Source organism: Symphalangus syndactylus, chromosome 23, assembly GCF_028878055.3.
Source record: "Symphalangus syndactylus isolate Jambi chromosome 23, NHGRI_mSymSyn1-v2.1_pri, whole genome shotgun sequence".
Classification (NCBI taxonomy): Eukaryota; Metazoa; Chordata; class Mammalia; order Primates; family Hylobatidae; genus Symphalangus; species Symphalangus syndactylus.
Genome location: NC_072445.2, coordinates 53124807 through 53139047, shown reverse-complemented (window position 1 = coordinate 53139047; position 14241 = coordinate 53124807). Strand labels below are relative to the sequence as shown.

The 14241-nt window shown below is 42.3% G+C and overlaps 1 protein-coding gene across 7 annotated transcripts in view; it reads right to left on the bottom strand.

Annotated features, from left to right (window-relative positions):
• Positions 1–14241, bottom strand: part of KIF13A (kinesin family member 13A) — a 244840-nt gene that overhangs the window by 20722 nt on the left and 209877 nt on the right. For 6 of the 7 annotated variants that reach the window (XM_055264088.2, XM_063632214.1, XM_063632215.1 and 3 more), the window contains 8 exons: positions 12494–12593; positions 10260–10386; positions 8404–8459; positions 5945–6069; positions 5494–5670; positions 4662–4754; positions 3780–3932; positions 1803–1880 (listed from right to left, as the gene is read on the bottom strand). In XM_055264088.2, the coding sequence (XP_055120063.1) occupies positions 1803–1880; positions 3780–3932; positions 4662–4754; positions 5494–5670; positions 5945–6069; positions 8404–8459; positions 10260–10386; positions 12494–12593 (909 nt within the window). Of the gene's footprint in view, positions 1–1802; positions 1881–3517; positions 3933–4661; positions 4755–5493; positions 5671–5944; positions 6070–8403; positions 8460–10259; positions 10387–12493; positions 12594–14241 lie in introns of those variants that run through there. The other variant, XR_008654282.2, reaches the window with a different exon arrangement.

The following is a 14241-nucleotide window of genomic DNA, read 5'->3' as shown; positions in this document are numbered from 1 at the left end:
TGACTGCTTTTCCATACAGGTTTTAGAATCAGCTTATCAAATCTTACAAAAAATTCTGTTGAGAATGATTAGCTTAAGGACATGCCAATTTTTTGATACTGTGAATTCTCATCAATGAGCATAGTCATAGTCATTATTTTAGTATAGTCCTTCTTTTTGGTGACAGCTGTATTCAGATTTTCTATTTCTTCTTGATTCAGTTTTTACAGGACATTTCCATTTTATTTAAGCTTTTACATTTGTTGGCATAACATCAGGTTATGAGGTCTCGCCATGTTGCCCAGGCTGGTCTCAAATTCCTGGACTCAAGCAATCCTCTCGCCATGGCTTCCCAAAGAAATCTAAACTCTTGATCAGATTGAGGTTGAAAAAAAGATTTTTTTTTTAGATTACTTCATAAGCCGTTTTTCTTTACCTTTTTTTTGAGGCGGAGTTTCGCTCTTGTTGCCCAGGCTGGAGTGCAGTGGCGCAATCTCGGCTCACCGCGACCTCCACCTCCCAGATTAAAGTGATTCTCCTGCCTCAGCCTCCTGAGTAGCGGGAATTACAGGCATGTGCCACCATGCCCGGCTAATTTTGTATTTTTAGTAGAGACCGGGTTTCACCATGTTGGTCAGGCTGGTCTCGAACTCCCGACCTGAGGTGATCTGCCCACCTCAGCCTCCCAAATTGCTGGGATTACAAGCGTGAGCCACTGCACATGGCCTTCTTTACTTCTTAAGCTAGATGTTTACCTAATTCTTTTTTACTCTACTTTTTAATATAAGAGCTATAAATTTCCTAATAGTAGCCCTCACTCTCTCATTTTTTCTGCTGTCTAGTATTCTGCTTTATACAGAATTATAGGGAATTTAGGGCTAATAATTTCTAAGTACCACTTTAACTGCATCGCACAAACATTGATCTATGTACCATTTTTATTCTCATTTAGTTCTAAATACATTCTAATTTCTGTCATAATTTCTTCTTTGAGAGATGAGTTCATGAAAAGTGTTTTTCAATTTACAACTATATGAGTCTCTCTTATCTATTTCTAATAAATGCATTGTGGTCAGAAGAAGTAATCTGTGTGATAATGATTACTGGGATTTGCTCTGTAGTCCACTGTAGGACAATTTTTGTAAGCGGTCACCATGTTTCAAATAATTTTCTGGCTATTCTGGAGAACAGGAAGGCAAATAAGCCTGTGTTTTTCCTTGGAAAGACCTTACTTCTACTCAGCTGCTTCTGGGAAGTGGCTGCTTAGAAGTGCTCCATGCACTAATCTGTCCTATCCCTCTGTGACAGTGTCCCCCCTGCTGGGATCAGTTTCTGTCAATTTGATTTTCTAGATGAACTGGTTGACAAAAATAATCAAAATGGTCAAAGGAACAACTAGGGACTCCAAGAGTACCTACATGCAGTGGCTGACTCCTTATCACACTGATGGCGGCAGACTCAGATCCACCAGGGCAGCTAGAATGGGCACAAAAACTGACCCTGGAGCAGCCAGCATCCACGGACTTGGGTACAAGGATTCATAGCTGACTCCACCATCTGTAACCAACTAAACTCAAATTATCTTAAGGAACTTCTTTCAGGGAGATAACCTGCTGAACAGGAATTCATAAGATTGAACAAATGGCTCAGTCTTAGACAACTGTGCTGCTGGTGTGCGTCCCTGGTATAGAGAAGCAGGCTACACTTTGGGATGCCCACACCAGTGCCTTAAGCTCTATTGCCACTGTGTGAACCCTACCTTCCCCCACCCCAGAGCCTGAGACATGTCATATAGGAGCAGATCCTTGGCAGGATGCACTTACATTATGAACATTTGGTGTACTGAGGCTCCTCCGAATGTGCCGGGCTTTGGTGGAAAGTGCTTCTTTGACTGTGACGGCCTGTAAACATAATAATTTGAAAATAACACTTTTTTTTTTTTTTTCCCCAGAGAAGGAGTCTCACTCTGTTGCCCAGGCTGGAGTGTAGTGATGCAATCTCAGCTCACTGCAACCTCTGCCTCCCGGGTTCAAGCAATTCTCCTGCCTCAGCCTCCCGAGTAGCTGGGACTATAGGCACATGCCACCACACTCGGCTAATTTTTTTTTGTATTTTAGTAGAGATGGGGTTTCACCGTGTTGCCCAGGTTGGTCTCAAACTCCTGAGCTCAGGCAATCTACCCGCATTGGCCTCCCAAAGTGTTAGGATTACAGGCGTGAGCCACCGCACCCGGCCATTACTTTATTTTTTATTCTAATTATAAAAGTAACATGTTTATTTATAGATTTAAATATAGACTACATCAGTTCTACATATACACACATTTGTAAAACTGAAATATTATTTTACCCACTTATTATTATTTGTTTAGCAATTTATCAAATTTTTTTTTTTTTTTTTTTTTTTTTGAGACGGAGTCTTGCTGTGTCACCCAGGCTGGAGTGCAGTGGCGCGATCTCGGCTCACTGCAAGCTCCGCCTCCCGGGTTCAGGCCATTCTCCTGCCTCAGCCTCCCGAGGAGCTGGGACTACAGGCGCCCGCCAACATGCCCGGCTAATTTTTTGTATTTTTAGTAGAGACAGGGTTTCACCGTGTTAGCCAGGATGGTCTCGATCTCCTGACCTCGTGATCCGCCTGCCTCGGCCTCCCAAAGTGCTGGGATTACAGGCTTGAGCCACCGCGCCCGGCCCAAAAATATTTTTTAAAGAGAAATAAAACTGTGGGGTGTGGTGGTTCATGTCTATAATCCCAGCACTTTGGGAGGCTGAGGCAGGTGGATCACAGACAGGAGTTCGAGACCAGCTGGCCAACATGGTAAAACCCCGTCTCTACTAAAAAATACAAAAATTAGCTGGGCGTAGTGGTGGGTGCCTGTGGTTTCAGCTATCTGGGAGGCTGAGGCACTACAATTGCTTGAACCCGGGAGGTAGAGGTTGCAGTGAGCTGAGATTGTGCCACTGCACTCCAGCCTGAGCGACAGAGCAAGACTCTGTCTCAAAAATAAATAAACAAATAAATAAATAAAACTAGGAAAACAGCAGAATGGGAGACATTTATGTTGTGAAATTTTTATACAGGTGGACAGAGAAAATGTAGAAGAGATACCTCTAACTATATATCTCATTTGCAAAATGACAATGAAGTGTGATGCTGTATGTATTTTACTCATGCAGCAGTTCAGGTGTGATTTCCACTAAGGGAAGATTTTTCTGACAGATGCCAATTACATTCCTCCTATTAATCAACACCCCCCCAATAATGTCAACTATTGTTCGTATGAAATGACATATCTTATAGTTGCATTACTTAGTGGATTATTTTCACTTGAATGACCTGTTGTCACCTCAAAAGTTAACTCAGGTCTAAAAAATTAGGGAGATAGTAAGTCTGTGGTTAAGTATATGCGCTTTGGAGTCAAGCTATTTGGCTTTACATCTGACTTTGTACCACTTCCTAGCTGTATAACCATGGGTGAGTTAGCTAACTTCTATCAGCCTCAATTTTCTCATTTGAAAATGGGGATTTCAACAGTACTTACCTCAGGGGGTTATCTTGAAGATTAAATGAAATAATATATCTAAATTACTCAGGCTCAGTGCTTGGCAAGTAGGGAGTATTCAATAAAAGTTAGTCATTATTTTTATTTTGGTTACTATTTTGCCAGAGTCCTTTCAATAGAGATGGCTCAAGTGCTCCTTCTCTGATAGATTTAGTGAGGTGTTTGGTAAGTAAATTCTTATCTGTCCATTGGGGGTGAAGGCTGGTGATTTCATCCTCGGTCCAGATATTCAGTTACTTGCCTGCCGGAGCCGTTCAAGACTCAGAATGTTTTCCACCTGCAGCACGCCTCGAGTGTACTTCTCAATGTACGTCTCCCCATCTGACGTGCCTTCGTTTTCACTCCTTGCTGCCAGGAGAGCCAGCGTTTCCCGGTCCTCTATCTCCTCAGTTGCCTAAAAGGACAGGAAGGAAGTGACAATACTTTGATGTGAACAATGTCTTCATCCAAAGTGTGGTGAGAAAATGTTTTAGAAGTCTGGAGAATGAACATATTCTCCATTATTTAGATACTGATATTTTTTAAAGTAGCACATATATATATATATACACACATATATATACATACACATATATATATACACATATATATACACATATATATACACACACACACATATATACACATATATATACACATATATATATATATACACACATATATACAATATATACACATATATATACACACACATATATATACACATATATATACACATATACATATATACACATATATACACACATATATACACACATATATATATACACACACACATATATATATATATATATATATATATATATTTTTTTTTTTTTTTGAGACGGAGTTTCGCTCTTGTTGCCTAGGCTGGAGTGCAATGGCGCAATCTTGGCTCACTGCAACCTCTGCCTCCCAGGTTCAAGCGATTCTCCTGCCTCAGCCTTCCTGAGTAGCTGGGATTACAGGCATGCGCCACGACGCCCAGCTAATTTTGTATGTTTAGTAGAGACAGGGTTTCTCCATGTTGGTCAGGCTGGTCTCGAACTCCCGACCTCAGGTGATCCACCCGCCTCGGCCTCTCAAAGTGCTGGGATTACAGGTATGAGCCACTGTGCCCAGCCTAAAGTAGCATATATTTTACCTTTGGTATATTGGATACTATTTCATAGGTTACACCACAGGAATAAAGTATATTTTTCAGGGATATTCTCCTCTTCAAACTCTGTGTGAAACTCTAGTAGAAAAAAAAAAAAAGCTGGATTAAGCTATTTGACAAATGTAGGTTATTTTGCATTTTACAAATTGTAAAAGCATTACAAGTTATTATGTTTTTGATATGCAGAATACTCAGCATAACAGAAAAAACTGAAGCTATAAGAATCTCTGTCTCCAACTCCAAGGGATACTAACGTCCAGCTGTTAGTTGGGAATTCGACTACAGAATCTGCAGCATGTTCACGATTTCTGTGGTTGCTTCTCTCTCCCATCTGCTGCCTTCCTGTGATCTCTCCAGGACTTAATCAGTCTTTCCTGAGATGGCTAGAACAACACTAGAGAGGATCCGTTTCACTGACAGCACCTCTGAGATGGGATCCGTCAAAGCAGTAGGATAGAGATTTGTTTGGAGTATGCCTTTTGTCCTGGTTTTGTCACTCACCTGCTTGGACCTGGCACTTAATCTCTCAGCCTCAGTTTTTCTACTTTTCAAACAGTGAAATACCACAGCTCCACTGCCTGGTAGGATTATACCTCTCCAATCAGTCCAGGTGAAAATGCCCTTACTGGCTGACACTGACCTCTGCTATCCTAATGCCCACTATCTTGGATAAATGAGAATGAGACTATAACTTGGCCAGGATGGTCATGTTTTGCACACCCCCTACATTAGCACCAAAATACACTGCTTCGTGATAGAGAGAGGGAAAAAACTTTGAGCTCAGAGCCAGAATGGCAGAATCAGGCCCCGTTATTACCTGTTTGTTGTAAATATTGGCTGCAATCCGTTTTCGTAATACTAACTCCATAGCAGCAGGGTGGCTGAGTTGAACTGTGGTTTTCACAATTAGGTAAATCCTTTCATTCTGCGGTGTGACTCTATTCAAGTGAACAGAATCATGTACCGAGGAATCCCAAGAGGCTGTGGCTGAAACCTAGGAGTTGGGGAATGATGAGGAGATGGAAACAAGTCACAAGTCAGATGTAGCAGTTTTACAGGACATACAAGAGAAAGAAAATAAATTCAACTCATTGTAATCGAATAGATTTCTTTCCTCACCTTTTTTAAACAGCAACACAAATGTTCTATTTTTTAAAGTCCTCAGTCTTTTTCCCCAAAGCAAACCATAGCAGTTTAGTGGGAAAGCAAGCCCACAAGGCTTGTGTGCTAATCTGAAGCCTTTTAAGAGAAACTTGGGGGTTAATTACCTCATCATCACTGTGCTTTATGATGGGCAGGTAGAAAAACTGACTGCCGTGCTCCTTAGGCAGGATGGAGTTCACGCCGGATGCATGGGGGCCAACAAGCTGCTCATTGGCACTGAGGTCATCCGCTAACCATATCAGGAGCACAGAAAAAACAGTAGGGGAAAGTCAGTTTTTAAGCAAACACCAAAAATTTAAAATATATGCTTTTTACAGTTGAAGTTTACACATAACACGTTTTTATTTTTTCTTTCATTCCTTATCCTGCAGTTGAAATAGAGACTCCAAGACTCACAACAGCTTTTTTTCTTTTTAAAAAAATCATTATGTTTAATAGAGATGAGGTCTTACTATGTTGTCCAGTCTGGTCTTGAACTCCTAGGCTCAATTAATCTTCCTGCCTTGGCTTCCCAACATGCTGGGATTACAGGGGTGAGTCACTATATTTGGCCTTTTTTTTTTTTTTTTTTTTTTGAGACAAGGTCTTGCTCTGTTGCTGATGCTTGGGTGCACGACCTGATCATAGCTCACTGCAGCCTTGAACTTCTGGGCTCAAGAGATCCTCCCGCCTCAGCCTCCTGAGTAGCTAGTACTACAGGTACACACCACTATGCCTGGCTAATTTGTAAAATTTTTTATAGGGATGGAGTCCAGCTTTGTTGCCCAAGCTGGTCTCCAACTTCTGGACTCAAGCAGTCCTTCTGCCTTGGCCCCAAAAGCCCTGGGATTATAGGCATGAGCTCATCACGCCCCACAGCTTTTATTCTTTTTTTTTTTTTATTGAGACGGAGTCTCGCTCTGTAGCCCAGGCTGGGGTACTGTGGTGTGATCTTGGCTCACTGCAACCTCTGCCTCCCAAGTTCAAGCGATTTTCCTGCCTCAGCCTCCTGAGCAGCTGGGACTACAGGCGCACACCACCACGCCCAGCTAATTTTTGTATTTTTAGTACAGATGGGGTTTCATCGCGTTGGCCAGGATGGTCTCAATCTCTTGACCTCGTGATCCACCCGCCTCGGCCTCTCAAAGTGCTGGGATTACAGGCATGAGCCAACGCACCTGGCTGCTTTTATTCTTTAAAAATACAATAGGAGCCAAAAAGTTGCCTTGCGAGTCTCTTATAAGACGGAATGAATATATTCTTTTGTTGTCCTAGGTACAAATATATTCATTAAACACACCTTGGAGGCTGAGCGCGGTGGCTCATGCCTGTAATACCGGAACTTTGGGAGGCTGAGCTGGGTGGATCACAAGCTCAGGAGTGCAAGACAAACCTGGCCAAGATGGTGAAACCCCATCTCTATTAAAAATACAAAAATTGGCCAGGCATGGTCGTGGGTGCCTGTAATCCCAGCTACTTGGGAGGCTGAGGTAGAAAATTGCTTGAACCCGGGAGGCAGAGGTTGCAGTGAGCTGAGATCATGCCACTGTACTCCAGCCTGGGTGACAGAGTGAGACTCTGTCTCAAACAAAACAAAACAAATCTTAGAATTTTGCTGCTTTCTGAGGTCAATTCCTCCTGTAAACTGTTAGGTTTGTTGTCCTACTTAATAACTTACTATAAATTAGAGATTTTAGCAGTTAAATTATCAATTTAGAATCAAAGTTCTGAGCACTTGAGAGAAATATGAAGATTATCTTCTTCCAACATCCTATCCAATATGGGGTTCACCCCTCACAAATCTCTGTAAGTCGCCAACTAGTCTTTGTTTATATACCTCCCATGACAGGGAACTCACTATCTTATGAGGCATACATTCAACATCTAGGCTTTAAAAAAAAAAAATTCTTCACATGAAGAGCCAAAGCCACCCTCCCTGTGTCTTCCATCCATTATTTTGAGCTTCCTTCTATAACAGAGGTTTTCAGGCTGTGTTTTGAGGAGCCCTAGGGCCCTGCCAAAGGATCTACCAGGATCCTGCCCACTGCAAACTCAGCAACTCTGCTGTTGTTTTCTACACATGGGGTTCCAGTTAATATTTCATTTAGAAAAGGATTGTTCTGCTAAAGCACATTGGAAACCATTGTTCTAGACTTGCCCAGGTTCCATCTAATTGCAATATGAAGGACAACCCTTAAGGCAGGGTTACAGTGTGATCATTTCTGCCATGAAAACTATTTGAGGAGAGTTAAGGGCACTGTCAGAAATGCAGATTCACGGGCCCTTGCCAAGCCTAAAGACTCAGAATCTCTAGGGGTCATTACTTTCCGGGGTAATTTCTATGTCCACTGTTTCAGAGCAACTGCATTAATGCTCTTGCATGCAGTTCTCAATCACCCTACGTGCTCTTTTTTTGATTATCCACATATCATGCTAATATACATTTAATTACAACAAAAATGTCACCTAATTTGGCACATGAATGATTAGAAGAGTGATTTAAGGATCAAAATAATATGAATCTGAATAGATTACAAACCTTAATTAAATACAATAATCCCTGTGACTTTAAGTGTCTACTTACCATTCAAATCGAGGAAGAGAACTGGTATGTGGGTTTCCATTCCAGGAGGTGGGATCCTAAATTTAATAACAACATTTAATCATAACAAAATATGTATTTTACATCTTGTTAGCTGATAAAACACCACAGAGCTGTGGAAGCAAAGAGAACCATGGTGGAGATGCAGTTTCCACTAATGAAATACTTTCATATTTCTTGACTTCCCTGTAGACATAAATCATGGGAATTATATGACTTACATAAAAGAACTTCCAGTTATATGAGTTACATGTAATTAATTGACACAAAGATTATTTTAAGCCTTTCTAAAAGTAATTCCCATGAGAGGTAAAGGGAAGGGGGGATGTTGTTAGGATGGTAACAGGACAGGATCAGAGCCTAGAGGAAGTAAACAAAAGCTCAAAGCTCAAAGGACAGAATGAAAGATGTGTGAAAGGAGGGAGGGTTGTGTACAGAAGAGACCAAGCAGTGTTTTATCAAAAACTGGCCCAGGGATGGGCATGGTGGCTCATGCCTGTAATCCCAGCACTTTGGGAGGCAAAGGCAGGAGGATGGTTTGAGGACAGGAGTTCAAGACCAGCCTGGGCAACAGAGAGAGACCTTGTCTTATAAAAAAAACAAAAAACACTAGCTGGGTGTGGTGGCACAGGCCTGTGGTCCCAGCTACTTAGGAGGTGGGAGGATGGCTTGAACCTGGGAGATCGAGGTTGCAGTGCACCAAGATCGCCCCACTGTACTCCAGCCTGGGAAACAGCGAGACCCTGTCTCAAAAAAACAAAAAACAAACAAAAAAACCCAACTTGCCCAGCTGCATCAGAACGGCCTCAGAGGCCTCTTCAAGTAAAGAGTCCCTTTAGAAATGCAAATTCTTATTTAAAAAAATAAGAAGAGTCGTGGGTCCTTCCTTTCTCTTCTGAATCAAAATAACTAGGGATGACATCCAGGCCTACATGTTACACTCAAGATGATCTGAGGTTTGAAAACACTTTACACGAGAGAGACTGAAGTAAGGAGATGAACTGTCTAGAGAGGGCTTTGAGGGCCAGAACAAGATTAGGGTGAGTAGGCTGTCTATAAGAAGTGGCTGGCAGAATTACTGCAAGAGACCTACAGGATTCCAGCACAACAGCAAGAATTGCAGGGAGAAACATCAGGTTATAAATTATGTGCCTGCAGATTCAGAGTTTCTAGTTTCAGAAAACAGACCATGAAACTGATTACTTTTCCATTTATCATTAGAGATGCAGGTATTGTCACTAATGTTTCTATGCCTGTTCAAAAAAGACTATCTGGGCATGTACATTCTGTGATCAAAAGGAATCTGATTTCTCTTAAATGCCCTGGATATATAATAATAAAAATGAGAATGAGAATAAGCAGCAGTAGCTAGGATTTAACGAATGGGTATGAAAGGTATTTTATACACATTATAATATACAAGATAATATTATCATATATAAGGTATTTTATATACATTATCTTTAATTCTCACAATACTACCAAAAAAATAGCTCCAATACTATATTTTCTGCCCTCTTCAAATACTTTCCAGCCAAGATAAAAGAGTTTCTGGAGATCAGGGAACAATGTCCAAGTTGCTTATGCAGAGGAATAGAGGATTGTGGTATGTGATTCCTGGCCAGGTAATCAATGCTCTCTGGCTTCCTGTGGGAGAAAGTTGGCTTCAGTGGGGAAGGAAAAAAGGGATGGAAGCACTAGAGATGAGTGGACATTCCCTAAGCAGTTCAGCTGGTTGGCATTTTCTGTGACAATCCTGGAAAGTCTCTTGCATGGCTCTTGCCACAGGCGACCTGTACCATCTCCCCAGGTCTGCACAGAAGGGAGGGCAGCCTTACCAGTCAGCAGGTGCCCCAGGAATCCCACTGCCTGGGGCCGGCACCAGCACAGCATTCCTTTCCTCAGTCAGCCCTACCCACTGCTCCACAAGCTGGGCTTCCCGCTCCACATCGTCCTCTGTTTTCTCTGCAGAAAAAAATGAGGGGATCGATGCCAACAAGAGAGAAAGTATGACTTCTCAATTTACAAGGAACAGATATCGGCCTGGGCAACATAGTGAGACCCCATCTCTACCAAAAAAAAAAAAAAAAGAATAGTTGGGCAGGGTGGTGGCACGCATGCCTGTAGTCCCAGATACTCAGGCAGCTGAGGTGGGAAGATCAGTTGAGCCTGGGAGTTCAGGGCTACAGTGAGCTCTCATCACGTTACTATACTAAAGCCTGGGCAACAGACAAGAGACCCTGTCTCAAAAAACAAGCAAACAAAAACAATAAACAGATTTCATTCAGTGCTATCTGTAAGTGGCTTAAACATCCACTATGTCCCTAAAATGGATTTGAGTCTTTGAAGTTCAAGCAAGAGCATGTATAGGGAGCTGAGAGGGGCTGCGACACCAATTTAAGGAACCGTAAGCCAGAAATAGCAGAAAGAGCATTGGAACAGCAATTACGAGATTTAGGTTATTTTACTGGTTCTGTAATTTGGGGAAGTTATCCAACAGATGAGTCTCCCTAACCTGTCAAACAGGGATAAAAGAAGTCGTGTGTACTTCATGTACTTGCTGGAAGGATCAAATCAAATACGTATGTGACACTGCTTTATAGAACTATACATGATGTTACAAAGACAGGATTAAAAAACACCACAGGCTGGGCACGGTGGCTCACGGCTATAACCCCAGCACTTTGGGAGGCCGAGGTGGGCAGATCTTCTGAGGTCAGGAGTTCAAAACCAGCCTGACCAATATGGTAAAACCCTGTCTCCACTAAAAATACAAAAATTAGCCGGGCGTGGTGGTGGGCGCCTGTAGTCCCAGCTACTCAGGAGGCTGAGGCAGGAGAATTGCTTGAACCCGGGAGGAGGAGGTTGCAGTGAGCCAAGATCATGCCACTGCACTCCAGCCTGGGCGACAGAGGGAGACTCCATCTCAAAAATAAAAATAAAAAAATAAAAAACCCACCATACACCTTACTCTGTAAAATCACCTTCATTTTCCTCGAGGCTTATCATGAAAGGGATTTTATCTGATATACTTTGAAATCCTCTTATTCATAATTCAGCTCTGGGGCTCCCTGGGTACAGTCAAAGTGAGTTTTCATTAGCAGCCTGAGCACACACACACAAGGCGACATCACATGTTCAGCCAAGATGTTTTCCTGAGGGAGACTTTCTGCTAGCTTCTACATGAAATTGATTAACATGCATGATGTGTGTGTTCTTTGCTGCAGAACCAACCACCGTGAGTGGACCATGATGTCTGGATGAGAGACTAAGGATTTTAAGTGCATATTTCTACTCTAGAATCCAAGTGGCCACTGCTAGCATAAGCAAGCTGCACGCTTGGAGCTGGGTGGCAGTGAATGGAGTTGCAGGGGCCATCCTGAACCAGCGGAGTGCATGGCAATGGCCCAACAGTGGATAGGTGCTGACCTGCTAAGTGGTTTGGTTTCAGAAGTGACCCTTCAGCTGCTCTATGTCCTAGGACCTGGTGCCTGTATTGATCACACTTGTGTTCATCAAAACGAAATTTGAATTTGACATTTAATGTCACAGTTTTATGAGATAACTCTGAGTTTTATGAAAACTTACTTTCAAATTTGGAGGCTTTTTAAACCAACAATGTATATGATGATTGACTAATGTCTGTAATTGTTACAAGTTCACAAAACTAAACAGGCTGGGTGCAGTGGCTAACACCTGCAATTCCAGCAGTTTGGGAGGCTGAAGTGGGAGGATCACTTGAGTCTGGGAGTTTGAGACCAGCCTGGGCAACAGGCTGGGCATCTACAAAACATTTAAAAATTAGCTGGGTGTGGTAGCTTGTGCCTGTAGTCTCAGCTACTCAGGAGGCTGAGGTAGGAGGATCTCTTGAGGCCAGGAGTTAGAGGCTGCAGTGAGATATGATCCTGCCACTGCACCCCAGCTTGGGTGACAGAGTGAGACCCTGTCTTAAAACAACAACAACAACAACAAAAATAAGATACTACTGTCCAGTTAGGGGAAGAAAACGACCTACTGCCATTGTGTAAAAGTGAAAAAGCTACTCCCCAAAAAGGAGTTTGATCTCACATACCTGTTTTATTGCTGACTTTTTTTATCTGTTCATCCAAGTATTCTCGTCGTTTAATGAGTGCATCTGACCACCTCTCCCTTACGCAGTTTAAGTCTTCTTCCTAACATCAGGGAGGGAAAATATTTTCCTGTAGACTGCACAGACAACGATTTCTTTCTTTCTTTCTTTTTTTAAAAGATGTTTAAATCAACCAGGAAATTTTTCATTAGGAAAAGCTATTGAACATCGCTGTGTGATTAATATGCAAGAAAGCACAGAGGCCTCAGTAACACTGCATGTTGATCAAGGATGCTGTTACCCAGAAATCGGAGCCCCTGGATCTCCAAAAGGATAATTATACTTAAAAGCAAGACAAGCTCAAACTATACCAGCTGTCAGATTTTTTTTACGATGAGTGTATGTATATTTAAATCGTAGCTATTCATTGCAGGATTTGTGATCTCAAACAGAAGGACAGCATGAACAGAGCCCAAACCAAGTAACAACAAATGGAATGGAAAATGACAGGCATTTTCATAGCTCATAGTTCAGTGGTCTGATAACACAGATTTTCTGAAATGCAAAGAGTAGGTCAGCAGAGAACTTTTCAAACTTGCCACAAACATTTTACTTCCAACCACCACCATGAGGCTAACCAAAAATCTCCCATGCAAACCCAACATGCAGTCAGCCATGCTTTTAAGAAATCCCCTAGGCAGCCACTGGACTGCACTGTGAAAAACGTGCCAGGAAGCGCACAAACAGCCGCAGGACGTTAGTCAATGGCATTGCTGAGATTCAAGGGGACACTGATATTTCCCTTAAAGGTTTTTCTTCGTGGAATTATGAGTAGGGAAAGAAAATCCATCAATTCTATTAAAAATGCTCTTTGACTTGCCTAATTCTAGTTTAAGACTTAAGATGTTACATCGAGAACAGATACCTTGGACCTCTGAAACTTTACAGTGTACCCACATTTTTTTTTTTCCCCGAGACAGAGTTTCGCTCTTGTTGCCCAGGCTGGAGTGCAGTGGCACAATCTCGGCTCACTGCAACCTCTGCCTCCCAGGTTTAAGCGATTCTCCTGCCTCAGCCTCCCGAGTAGCTGGGATTACAGGCGCGTGCCACCACGCCCAGCTAATTTTTGTATTAGTAGAGACGGGGTTTTGTATTTAGTAGAGATGGGGTTTCACCATGTTGGCCAGGCTGGTCTCGAACTCCTGACCTCGTGATCCACCCACCTCGGCCTCCCAAAGTGCTGGGATTACAGGCGTGAGCCACCGCGCCCAGCCACTGTACCCACATTTTACATGTAGGAAGGCACACTGGGAAAACATCCTTTGAAGATGTGTGTGGAGAATCCGTAAAAGGACTGGGAACCAAACCCAGAAAGCTTCATCTTGGTTTGCTGCTTTGACCATTTCTACATAACCTCACACTCCATGATATCAGGCCAGTCAGTGCTGACTAGGTACAATCTCAATTTGCACATCTATATATTTTTTCTAGATTTCCAACCATAAAAAGCTGAGATTTAAATTCTATAGGTTATGGAGAACTAAGTGTGACCCAAATGAGGGAAGAAAGCTGGCTAAACAAAACACAATTATGTGCATAAAATGTCTCCAATTTTCCTATTCAGCAAAAGTCTTGTAAAGTAAAATGGCATATTACAACAATATTAGCTCTTGGATGTAAGGAGCAGGATGCACTTTAGCATGAGAAAGATAAGAGTCTATCTAAAAGATTACGGATGGATAACTGCAATA